Source organism: Camponotus vicinus, unplaced genomic scaffold, assembly GCF_025532165.1.
Source record: "Camponotus vicinus isolate PSW18456_S1 unplaced genomic scaffold, iyCamVici1.0 SCAF_12, whole genome shotgun sequence".
NCBI lineage: Eukaryota > Metazoa > Arthropoda > Insecta > Hymenoptera > Formicidae > Camponotus > Camponotus vicinus.
Window position 1 is genome coordinate 982,749 of NW_028141948.1, and position 11,111 is coordinate 993,859.

The 11,111-nt window shown below is 30.8% G+C and overlaps 3 protein-coding genes across 8 annotated transcripts; 1 reads left to right on the forward strand and 2 right to left on the reverse strand.

The window, feature by feature from the left end:
• The first annotated feature begins 195 nt into the window (after window positions 1-195).
• Window positions 196-3,771, forward strand: Tmx3 (Thioredoxin-related transmembrane protein 3). Of its 2 annotated transcripts, none has more exons than XM_083083831.1 (10): window positions 196-569; window positions 1,245-1,302; window positions 1,385-1,424; window positions 1,499-1,662; window positions 1,723-1,906; window positions 2,027-2,171; window positions 2,251-2,491; window positions 2,568-2,760; window positions 2,863-3,055; window positions 3,138-3,771. In XM_083083831.1, the coding sequence occupies exons 1-10, from the start codon at window positions 527-529 to the stop codon at window positions 3,170-3,172; spliced, it is 1,296 nt and encodes a 431-aa protein (XP_082939957.1). In that variant the 5' UTR covers window positions 196-526; the 3' UTR covers window positions 3,173-3,771. The 2 variants fall into 2 exon arrangements, with proteins under 2 accessions (XP_082939957.1, XP_082939958.1); XM_083083832.1 differs by having other exon boundaries at window positions 198-569; window positions 1,254-1,302.
• Window positions 1,723-5,107, reverse strand: Pdcd-5 (programmed cell death 5). Of its 2 annotated transcripts, XR_014435891.1 has the most exons (5): window positions 4,896-5,107; window positions 4,571-4,679; window positions 4,282-4,445; window positions 3,959-4,091; window positions 1,723-3,066 (listed from the first exon to the last, which is right to left on the reverse strand). XR_014435891.1 is itself a non-coding variant. In XM_083083833.1 (4 exons), exons 1-4 carry the CDS (start codon window positions 4,959-4,961, stop codon window positions 4,041-4,043), a joined length of 390 nt encoding a protein of 129 aa, XP_082939959.1. In that variant the 5' UTR covers window positions 4,962-5,107; the 3' UTR covers window positions 3,852-4,040. The 2 variants fall into 2 exon arrangements, 1 of the variants encoding a protein (XP_082939959.1); XM_083083833.1 differs by lacking the exon at window positions 1,723-3,066 and having other exon boundaries at window positions 3,852-4,091.
• An 81-nt stretch (window positions 5,108-5,188) lies between these two features.
• Cutlet (chromosome transmission fidelity protein 18 homolog) lies at window positions 5,189-10,136 on the reverse strand. Of its 4 annotated transcripts, none has more exons than XM_083083827.1 (14): window positions 10,000-10,136; window positions 9,650-9,712; window positions 9,260-9,499; window positions 8,987-9,187; window positions 8,765-8,906; window positions 8,483-8,669; window positions 7,993-8,414; window positions 7,691-7,933; window positions 7,232-7,572; window positions 6,865-7,106; window positions 6,423-6,685; window positions 6,023-6,314; window positions 5,728-5,918; window positions 5,189-5,368 (listed from the first exon to the last, which is right to left on the reverse strand). In XM_083083827.1, the coding sequence occupies exons 1-14, from the start codon at window positions 10,013-10,015 to the stop codon at window positions 5,329-5,331; spliced, it is 2,883 nt and encodes a 960-aa protein (XP_082939953.1). In that variant the 5' UTR covers window positions 10,016-10,136; the 3' UTR covers window positions 5,189-5,328. The 4 variants fall into 4 exon arrangements, with proteins under 4 accessions (XP_082939953.1, XP_082939952.1, XP_082939954.1 ...); XM_083083826.1 differs by lacking the exon at window positions 10,000-10,136 and adding an exon at window positions 9,841-9,926; XM_083083828.1 differs by lacking the exons at window positions 5,189-5,368; window positions 10,000-10,136 and adding an exon at window positions 9,841-9,925 and having other exon boundaries at window positions 5,644-5,918.
• Window positions 10,137-11,111: the final 975 nt, after the last annotated feature.

Sequence of the window (11,111 nt, forward strand, 5' to 3'; positions counted from 1 at the left end):
TATGACTTCTCTTTGAACTGATTTGTCTCTTGTATACATTTGTTTATTTTAGTAGCATAATAATTACTGTCTTTCAAATCCTAATTATATTTAGCCAGAGCTTACATATTTATACTTTGTGTACTTTGTTCCGTCTCATATACATATATATCACGTAGTTGTACCCATCGTGCACTTTTTTTTACACTCCTTTTCCAAGACTCGAATTTATATCCTCCGTCTCGCTTCCAAGCGCCGTTTTAAAGGGAAAAAAAGTGCAGTGGAGTGCAGTTAAAACACAGCTGGCCGGTGACACGACACGCGTCGCGCATACATACCAACGTAATACGAGAAGATGCGACAGAACGCGTTCGATCGTTTCGCGTGACGAGTCGAAGGGACGGGGAGTGCTTGCCGCAAACAAATCCGTCCGCGTGCATCGGAAAGGAAAATTATGCAACGTCGTTCAACACGCTCGTGTTACCGAGGGATCAGATGAAGGAGGCTGACTTTCCTAATATCTCGACATCTCGAATCCGCGATCGGAATGGTTTCCCTCACGCGAATCTCTCTCGTTACGCTTCTCTATGGTAAGCGGCTGTCGGCCACGAACTCCGAAAAATGTTGCCCCTGTCCTCTCTGCGTCAAGATAAAATGCGCCACGCGATTTATTGATAATTTTGCGCGCGCGACGTAATCTTATACGATCGATATGTCGCTTGATGCTCGTCTAATTTTGATTGATACGAAATTTATGTTAATAATAATTTATATAAATAATAATAATTTATATAATATTAATTTATTTTTATAATTGTATGCACATGGAAAATGTAACGTATTTGTTTGCATTTTGATTTTATTATACATCTCTGAATTTATAAGAGCATCTGGCAAATTCTATTTGCCAGCCAAATCTGGTCATTTAATTTAATTTGGATAATTCGATTTTATTTCACAAAGAGATATCTTTACTAATTTCTTAATTAAAAAATATCTTTGTTTATCTACTTCAAATTAATTGATAAAATGTTTCACTTGAAACGTGATTCTCAATTTCATTTATATAATTTTAGTGACAGATGTATACCTTTATTTTTTAAAGCTTTTGTATCGTGTATATTCACATATAGTAAAAATATAAACTTCTACGAAACCTTATTTACATAAATAATTTGATTTAATTTACGTTATTCGATTTTTGCATAATCCTAGCGACGAGAAATATTCCTACGTAAGCTTGTTATCATCTAATTACATTTTAGCTTTTTCAGCAATTTTGATGCACACGGCAGGCTCGCGCGTAATCGAGCTAAGTGACAGGTAAGAAATCTGGCAATATTGTGTACTGTTTACCTTGAATTATAGAGGATGCTAGTCATTTAATATATTTTGTTTCTTGTAGATTTCTGGATATACACAAAGATGGACAATGGCTGGTCATGGTATATTTGATTCTTAAATATGAAATATATGCCATTCTATGTATTTAAAACATATACCTATTTCTATTTTGTAGATGTATGCACCATGGTGTGCGCATTGCAAAAGATTGGAACCGATTTGGTCTCATGTTGCTCAGCATTTGCATGCAACGTCAATACGAGTAGGACGTGTGGATTGTACTAGATTTACTAGTGTGGCGAGTTCATTCAAAATTAAAGGATTTCCCACCATTTTATTGTAAGTACACCTTTCTCTCTGGCTACTAAATATTCATACAATAATATCTTCAATTTGCAGTTTAAAGGGTGATCAAGAGTATGTATATCATGGTGACAGAACTAGAGATGAAATAGTCAAATTTGCTTTAAGACTCAGCGGTCCTCCCGTGCAAGAGGTGACGAGACCTCAGAGCTTTGACACTATAAAGAGAGAACGCGATCTCTATTTCTTATACGTCGGCGGTAGATCTGGAGTCTTATGGGTAAACTCTTTTCACAATTTTACGAAAATTTTAAGTTTGAAAAATCCATAAATTTACATATATTTACATATATATTTAAATAAATTTACATATATATTTAAATGCATTGACTAAACACAGGAACTTTATCACAAGACTGCAAATATATTTCAACCGCATGCATTCTTTTATCAATCTCATCCGAGCGTTGTAAATAAACATGCACCTGTAGAAAATGTCCCGGCATTATTCGTGTATAAGGAAAGTTCGCATTACAACTTTACTGGTGAGAGTTAATTGAAGGAAAAAAATGTATTTATTATTATTATTATCTTTAATTAATACGAATGTAATTTGATTTGCAGGGCATAATTTAAGTGACATAGAGAAAATGAACGAGACGCTTTACAAATGGGTGAATGCGGAACGTTTTCCGACGTTTCCAAAGGTGACCAGAGGAAACATAAATCAATTATTCTTAACAAATAAGAATCTTGTTTTAGCGGTAGTTGAAGAAAATCAACTAGAAGAAGTTGCGCCCGATATGTTGGAATTCAGGGACATGGTCGAATCTGTGATTAAGAGCAAACGGGAGAAATACCACGAGTACGTTTGCTTGATAGCATAAAGCATAATTCTTATAGAAGCACTGGATATAAATTAACATTATAGTTTTATTCAGTCACTTTCAGTTTGGTTGGATAGCTAGTCCCGATCTAGTCAATAGTATAGCGATGATGGTATTACCTTTACCGAGCTTAATTGTGATAAATACAACTACTAATCACCATCACATTCCCGAGGATGAAACAGAGAAACTGACTCCATACGTGATAGAATTGTTTTTAGAACAAATTCGCAATGAAAGTGCTCCGGTACACATCTTTTATTATATATTTTCTTAATAATTATGCTAAATCTTAATACTTTATGAAAAGAATAACAATAAAAACTTATTATGATTGATGAATTTTCAGCGATATGGTGGAAACAATTGGCTAGTGCGTAGTTATAGAACCTGGTTTGAATTGAAAACCACTCTGGCTTCAATGTGGAAGGGCAATCCTATTTTGATGACTGTATTGGTCGGATTACCAGTTGGATTCTTATCGTTAATATGTTATGGCATTTGTTGTCCAGATATCTTGGATGCAAATGATGAAGAAGATGGTACAATTTTTCTATCACGAAAAGAGTATTAATTTTTATAAAAAAATAATAAACATATGTAATCATTTTGTATTCTTTTCAGAAAATGCTGGAACAAGTCATATGAAGAATGACTAAAATTAATTATAGATATATACTATACAGAGATACAAGTTTCGAGATACAAATTTTTTATCATATATAGCATATATAAACATTTTTGATTATGTAATAAGTTCTTAAAAAAAAATTTGCCAAAGTTTTAAGACTATGAGAATTTTTATAATGTTAATGTTTATCGCTAACATTCCATTTTTATTTTTAAATCCATCTTTGTGTACATGTATTAATTTCTTTTATGATTATGTTATAAAAAAAATGAAGTGTATTCCACGAGACAATACAACCGAGTTAAGTACACTTGGAAAAATTTGTCTTTTAACACAGCTTTAAAAAAAGAGAGTGTAAGATATATCAAAAATTTGTATATTAGACACGATCATTCACATACGTGAAAGATCGAATTAAACATCAAATATTGTTTTTTTATATATAAGGACAAAATAATGGTAATATATTTAAAATTGTGTAAGTTGTGCGAAATTGTTGTTGTATTGTGTAGACTGCAAGTGTGATTGTGCAATTTCTATTTGAGAAAGAAAAATAATCTCTTGCGTGTTAGGCGATTGCTGAATGTATATTTATATGTACCAAATAAAAAAAAAATACAAAATAAATATTTGTTATGTTACTACACATATGGATATATGAAATATTTCACTATAGAAAGTGGGAGATAATGTTAAATAGTCTTCCCTTATATCTATACCAAAATCTGCCAAATTGGCATTGATAATTTTTATTTTTATAGCATAAAAGTAAAGTATACAACTAAGCGTAAAAGTATGTACTGTAAAAGATTACCTTCAACTGCACATTCAAATCAAGGGCAAAAATATTAAATTGTGATTAAAGTAATATTTCAGATAAAAAATTTGTACATTTGCTACAAGTCCATATCATCATCTGAATCCAAAGCTGCTCTTCTTCTATCAAACTAAAAAAATAAAGTAAAATTTTAGTATTGTTATTTTAGATTATAATATTAGATGCATAAATATTTTTTATAATATATATTATAAATATAATTTTTATAATATATATTATAAATATAATTTTTATAATATATATTATAAATATTTTTTATATAATATTAGATGCATAAATAATTTATATTGATTACTAACTTTGACAGTTGTTTTCCTTTGTGTCTGTTGATTTAAACTCTCGAGTAAATTGATTAATTGTTGCTCTCCGAGCTTCCCAGGTAGTTGACGATTTTGTGCCATATTCAGAAGCATCTCTTCTACCATTTTTCCTTTCTCTGGTTTCCCAAGACAAAGTGTGTTTACTATCGATAAATATATACATACATTATTAGCTAATATACCTATATATCACGAATATCTGTGATGTCAATCCTGTAGTGTTGCCAAAAAGTAATGCCAAAAAAAAGGGTTATATGATATAACTTACACCTCGCTCTAGCTGACTGATCCAATACTTGAGTCAATATAGTATGTTTCATCTCTTCCATACGTTGCATTCTCTCTTCCATCGCTTGTTTATTGTCGACATTATTATCCTAAAATAAGAATAAATGTGTATATATATATTTTTTTTTCTTTTGATATATATTCTTTTGTAAAATATACACATAGTAATATGTTTAATTTCAATACATTACATACACTTAGCTTTTATGTGTCAAGTGATGTACTTAAATAATTATCAAGCAGAACGTATATAATTCAAAAATTTTTTTCTGCTACAAACTCTTGTGGAATCTCGTAGCGATTACCTTATATTGAGACTGCAACTGCATCAACCGTTGCTGTCGTATCGCTTCCAATTCTGGATCTGACATATTTACGCCTTTGTGCTCTCTTGTCAGATTTTCTAGGTTCTGATGAAAATCAACCCGCGACCTGCGACTTAACGATGGCTGTTAAATCTCCCAACTGCTCCAACTTTGGACTTTGGACATTCGTCATACGTTCGATGTATGTGTGTAATGCCCTCGCATCTGAAGTTATTCACTATGGATATGTTCGTTTGGATAGTACTTTCTGCACTCTAAGTTTTCTTTCTTTTCACAACTTCGAATATATACATTCATCTTATTTCCAGTGCAAAGTCTTTCATTATTTTCGATTACAAAAGAGTTACAAAATTATAAAATTATATATAATTCAAAAATATTATTGCCGATTGTTCCCAGACTGCACTTTGCGTTATAGTAAATTTAGTAACATCAAAGTCTGCTCGTTGTCACTAGAGATCCGGAAAATGTGCCGCCATGGGATATGATGTATTACACAAGCGAGCACAAATTTAAATTAATTTCAATATATATATACACATGCGATTATTTATCAGAATTTATACATTGCAAGATTAAAAATTAAACTATTTTTTCCTCCACAAAAAATACTCAAGCTATTAATACATAAAAAAAGAAAAAAAAGAAAGAATGTGTAGCACTACATTTTTAGGATTTTTAAAAGTACAAAGAAACAAGTTTAATTCAATTAATATACTTTCTGCAATTAGTTTATAATTAAATTATTTTATTATCAAAATTTTCAATTTGGTAATTATCGCAAAAGCTGCAGGAAAATATTTCTATTTACAAGAGTTTTTCCATGAATACACTTCGACGAACAGCATTATTACAGCCTTCTTTATATTTGTACCATATTCCGTGTTTTGTTAAAATATTTTGCATTAGGGAATATCCCTTTTGCGATTTTGGAGAAATACGATTCGTCATTTTATTTTCGTTCTTATTCGTAATAATATTCCCGAAAAAATCTTTATATACCTGAAATTTTAATATAAAATGGAAGAATATTGTTTATAATTATAGTACATTATATAAATTTCAATTGTATAACATGTATTAAAAAAGATAGGCAAGAGACTTACTACTTCCTTTAACGACGTCGCACTTTTTCCTGATTTTGTGCTATTCAGTGAATTAGAAGAGTTATCCTTATTATTTTTTGTATTTTTTGTATTATCTTTATTATTTTTTGTATTTTCAGATTCCCCTGACTTTGTCGTATTTTCTAACAAGCTAACTCCACCGATTCCTGTCAAGATACTCGCCCGCTTTAAACGCTCAACTTCCAATTCTTGCGCAATTATTTGCTGTACTGCGTACGCCAGATATCGATGCGGGTTGCAATTGGGAAGGACACCGACTTCCAAAATGTTACTAAAAATATTTACGAATTTTAAATAGGATGCTGAAATATGTGTGTGTGTGTGTGTGTGTGTGTGCGCACGCGTATGCATTATTTATCATTGTCTCAATGCAACATACGGATCTAAATTATAGATGTAGCCTCCTTGAGGGTTCTTTTCTTGCACGAATGATAAGCCAAAATCAAGCATTACGTTTACTATTCTAACGAGATCAGCTTTTTCCTTCGACGAATATAAATGAGAAGGCACTATACGTAATTTGGGTGCTAGGAGATCTGGTAAAAAACCAGCAATGTCTGTAACTAGAGTAAAAGCATCGCGTCCGCATACTCTTCGTACCGCCGTTAAAATACCTATGTTTTTCGCCGATTTCTGAATTACCTGAAAGAAAATCGGAGAGGATAGCAATGTGATTAAACGTTCAAAATATATAAATCAATTATTCAGAATATATGAATATATTTTTCAGAATATATCAATTATTGTATATATGTACAAATTTTTAATCAACTTGAGTATATTTTTAAATTAAAATTTTTTCATAATTAGATAATACTTACTTCATTAATAATAGTAGGATAAGATAATTTCACTTTTTGCGTTCGCGCAAGATGCAAATGCCACGCAATAAATCCGTAATTCGTGTAAGGCATAAGTGACCAAACTTGCTTGTGTGTGACAAGCGATGTTATTAAATCGTAAAATTGAAACCATTCCAGAGACACGGATACGTTATCAAGTTTCCTATCACAAATTTCAGGATAATTGTGAAAAATTCCTTGTGCCAATTTTTCCGATTCACCTAAATAAGCGAAAAATATATTCATTTTATAAATTAATAAATATATATTTACGGTTCTAATATAATATAGGGAAATTACAATATACATTCCTATTAAAGCGCAGAAATTAATTTTATAAAATTACCGTTTTGAACTGTCTTTAATATATTCTGGATTCTTTCAGGTATAGTAATCACTCCTCCTTTGTTCATAGGAATTGTTAATATATTTTTCCACGAATCAAATAAATTTTTACGAGTATCTTTCAGGCCTAGAGATATATTATCTTTTAAATTAGCGCCACCCATATATTGTAATGCTCCTACACAAGCTCGAACATCACAACCAGATCTTTCTGCTATTTTTACAAGATCGCCAAAGTCCACACTTAACTTTTCTTTTTTTGCTATCTCCATTAAACGTTCTGCTAATCTTAAAGGACTTACTTCCGGTACCGGGATTATTATAGCAGCGGCTCTTAACGCCCTGTGAAATTCAATTCAGTTTATTTAAAATATGTCATTCATTTTTTTTAAATTCAAATATATTGTTTCTAAACTATGTGAATATTTATTTTATTTAGCGCTTTTAGCTAAGGAATCACCTTAACGTTGGTGCATATGGTTCATTACAAATGCACACTACAGGTCGTATGCAACCATCGGACGTTTTCTCCGATTGCCCCTTGCTCTTTTTATTTTTTGATATTAGTTTACCTTGAATGAATTTTAAGAGAAGTTCAATGGATGCAGCTGGTGCACCATCAATTTCATCAAAAATTAAACAATTTGGTCGGGGATCCGCGCCTATTACAGCTTTCATCTCTGTTGATGCAAGAAGGATCTGTCTGGAATAAAAATATGTAATTTTCAAATATAAGAATATCATGTGCAAATTTATGCATACCTAAATGTATCTGGACTTCTTTCATCACTCGCATTGATTTCTACGATATTATAACCAGCATGTCTGGCTGCTATATGCGCTAGAGTCGTTTTTCCTAATCCAGGTGGTCCGCTAAGTAAAGCTATTCTTTTTATTGGGTATCCTCTATTGTCCACTTCCTCGATATCTGTTTTTTCATCGATATTTTTTTTCTTTCCAAATACAGATAGTTGTTTTTTTGCTTTTATAATATTTCGATTAAATACTATTTTATCCCAAAGCTTCAGCCAATATAAGAGCTGTCTGTTAACCGTTTCATCCGAGAGTAATTCTAAATACGATCGAGGGCGATATTTATCCACCCAAAGTTCGTCATTAATTGTGTCATTAGTGTCACATAAATTCGATGGTGACTGTATTGATAACTCGTTTTTTGTCGACATCTGTAATGCAACAAAATATCATTACTATAACAAAAACAATATAAAGAAAAATTCTAAAATAGACATACAATTTTCTGCGCTTGAGCTTTTAATTGGTTGTAAGATATCGACAATAAATTAGTAATTGGCCTTTTTGTTTGTTTGATGTCGTTTTGCCTACTTCTAACTCTGATGTATAAACGCTGGGAATCATACAATCTTGTGACTGCTACAAAATTCCATGATGGAACTCGTGTAGAAATGGAATTTTTCTTGCTATATGTTGAACATAAATACAATATAGATTAAACCACATATATTCTATAATATTTGAATCATAAGCAGAGTATATTTCACTAGTTTTTCCTTACTTCTCATCATATTTTGTTTTCCTCACTGCATCTCCATCGTGTTCATGTAATAACTGTCTTGCATCCAATATTTTTTGAATGACATTTTCAGGCTGATCCCAACGAAGTTTTTTTTCTTTTGGTTCTTTGACAAGATCATCAGCTAAAAAAAATTGAAATTTCCTAAAATCCTAATAATATTCAAAGAATAATCGTATTGTAGTTTTTCATTGCATGTGATACCTGAAACATTTGTTTCTAAGAGATCAGAAATGTCACCAAACAATTCTTCATAACTGCGTTTTTTACTACTGCCAGGTATGCTATTATGATATAAATCATAACTACGTTTTTTATTACTACTAGATGCATCATTGTCAATAACTTTATCAAAATTAACAGAAATGGAGGTTTTTGCTTGATTTTTGTTCGTGTTTGTATCAGCTAAAAAATATTGAAATTTTCTAATAACATTCAAAAAAGAATCAAATTATAGTTTTTTATTGCATGCGATACCTGAAACATTTGTTCCTAAGAGATTAGAGATGTCGTCAGACAATTCTTCATAATTGCGTTTTTTACTACTGCCAGGTATACTATTATGATGTAAATCTTCATAACTGCTTTTTTTATTACTGCTAGATGCTTCAATAACTTTATCAAAGTTAACAGAAATGGAAGGCTTTGCTTGATCTTTGTTTCTCTTTGCTGTTTGCTGATATCCACTAGGACCAGGTTGTGTCAATGTCTCAAGTTCTTCACACAAATATAACCAATTATGTGATTTGAATTGAATGAAATATTCAATATGATGATATGATTCAATGATACGATGAAAATAATAAAAGAAAATACAAAGAAATATTAATTTCTTCTATTAATAAAAAATTACATTGAAGAATTTACCCTCTAATTCTCTCAGAGCTTCATAATCTGCTTGACAGATCAAATCGTACTCATCGTCCTGATCTGGGAATTCATCAGCCATATCGGGAATTTAATAGCCAGAGTCGATCACAATATAAAAAATATTTAAATGATTGACATTTTCATAATACAAAACTTTTTATATAATGTCTCTTCCCGCCTTTTATTACGTTGTATATGACAGACACGTGCGATCAGGCTTTGGTCCATATTCTGAATCCTCTTTTATCGATAAAAGTGCCTCTAAAAGTGGCTTATAAGCCTTCTGATTGGCTATAAGCCACTTTTAGAGGCACTTTTATCGATAAAAGAGGATTCAGAATATGGACCTTTAACTCTATACATAGAGTGTGTTCCACTTGTTCAAAGCGTTTGCGAGCATCAGTTATCTTTATTTAACTTGCGATGAGCAATAAGGATAAAGTGATTTTATGAGCATTACAAATATCAAGTGCAACATGGGGTACTTTCCGATTCACGCATGATGTGCATGAAGTGACAGAAAATGTATAATATGCGTGACATGAACTATACATTTTCTGTCACTTCATGCGCATCATGCGTGAATCGAAAAGTACCCAGAGACTATAATGAAATGAGCAATTATGGGGCTATATTTTATTTAGGCATTTTTGGTAGTTTAATTTAAAAATGATTTTTTTTAAAATAAATATCTAGATATATCAGTGGCATTTTTCGTATTATGTTATTATAATAGGATAGTATAAAATAAATATAGCATAGAGTAAAATAATTTTATTATACAATATTATTCTCGTTCCTTTTAAATATATTGCAACTATTATATATATTTTTTTATTAAACGTTATGTACATATATTTCTTGGATTTTAATATTTATTTTAATGGTCACAATTTTTCTTACATAGTTAACAAAATAGAAATATTTTGTAATATAAGAGCACATGAGGTTTAAAAAGTCTTGGTGCAATTTCGATTCGATGCACGAACTGTGCGAAACAAGCGTAGTAAATTTCGCAATTACTTGACATACTAAGGGCTATTTTTCCACTTTATTATATAAAAAGCGTGTATAAATTTTTCAAAATAATATCATTATTCAAAATAATATCAATAGTATTTCAAATTCATAACATATACAATAGTATTTCAAATTCATTACATACTAATTATTTGATCACATATTAATTTTTTACCTGCTCGCACAAAATAAAAAAATTACATATATGTATATAGTAAATTATACATATGTATGTGTATATATGTATGTGTGTGTGTGTGTGTGTGTATATATATATGTATATATATGTACATACACACACACACACACACACACATACATACATCACACATCTTTTTAAACAAGTATAGTAAGTTTTCTTGATTTTCAAGCACATGCATAATATGTTGGCTGCCATCTATCTCTAACAAATTAACGAATAAGAATATCATAAGTCATC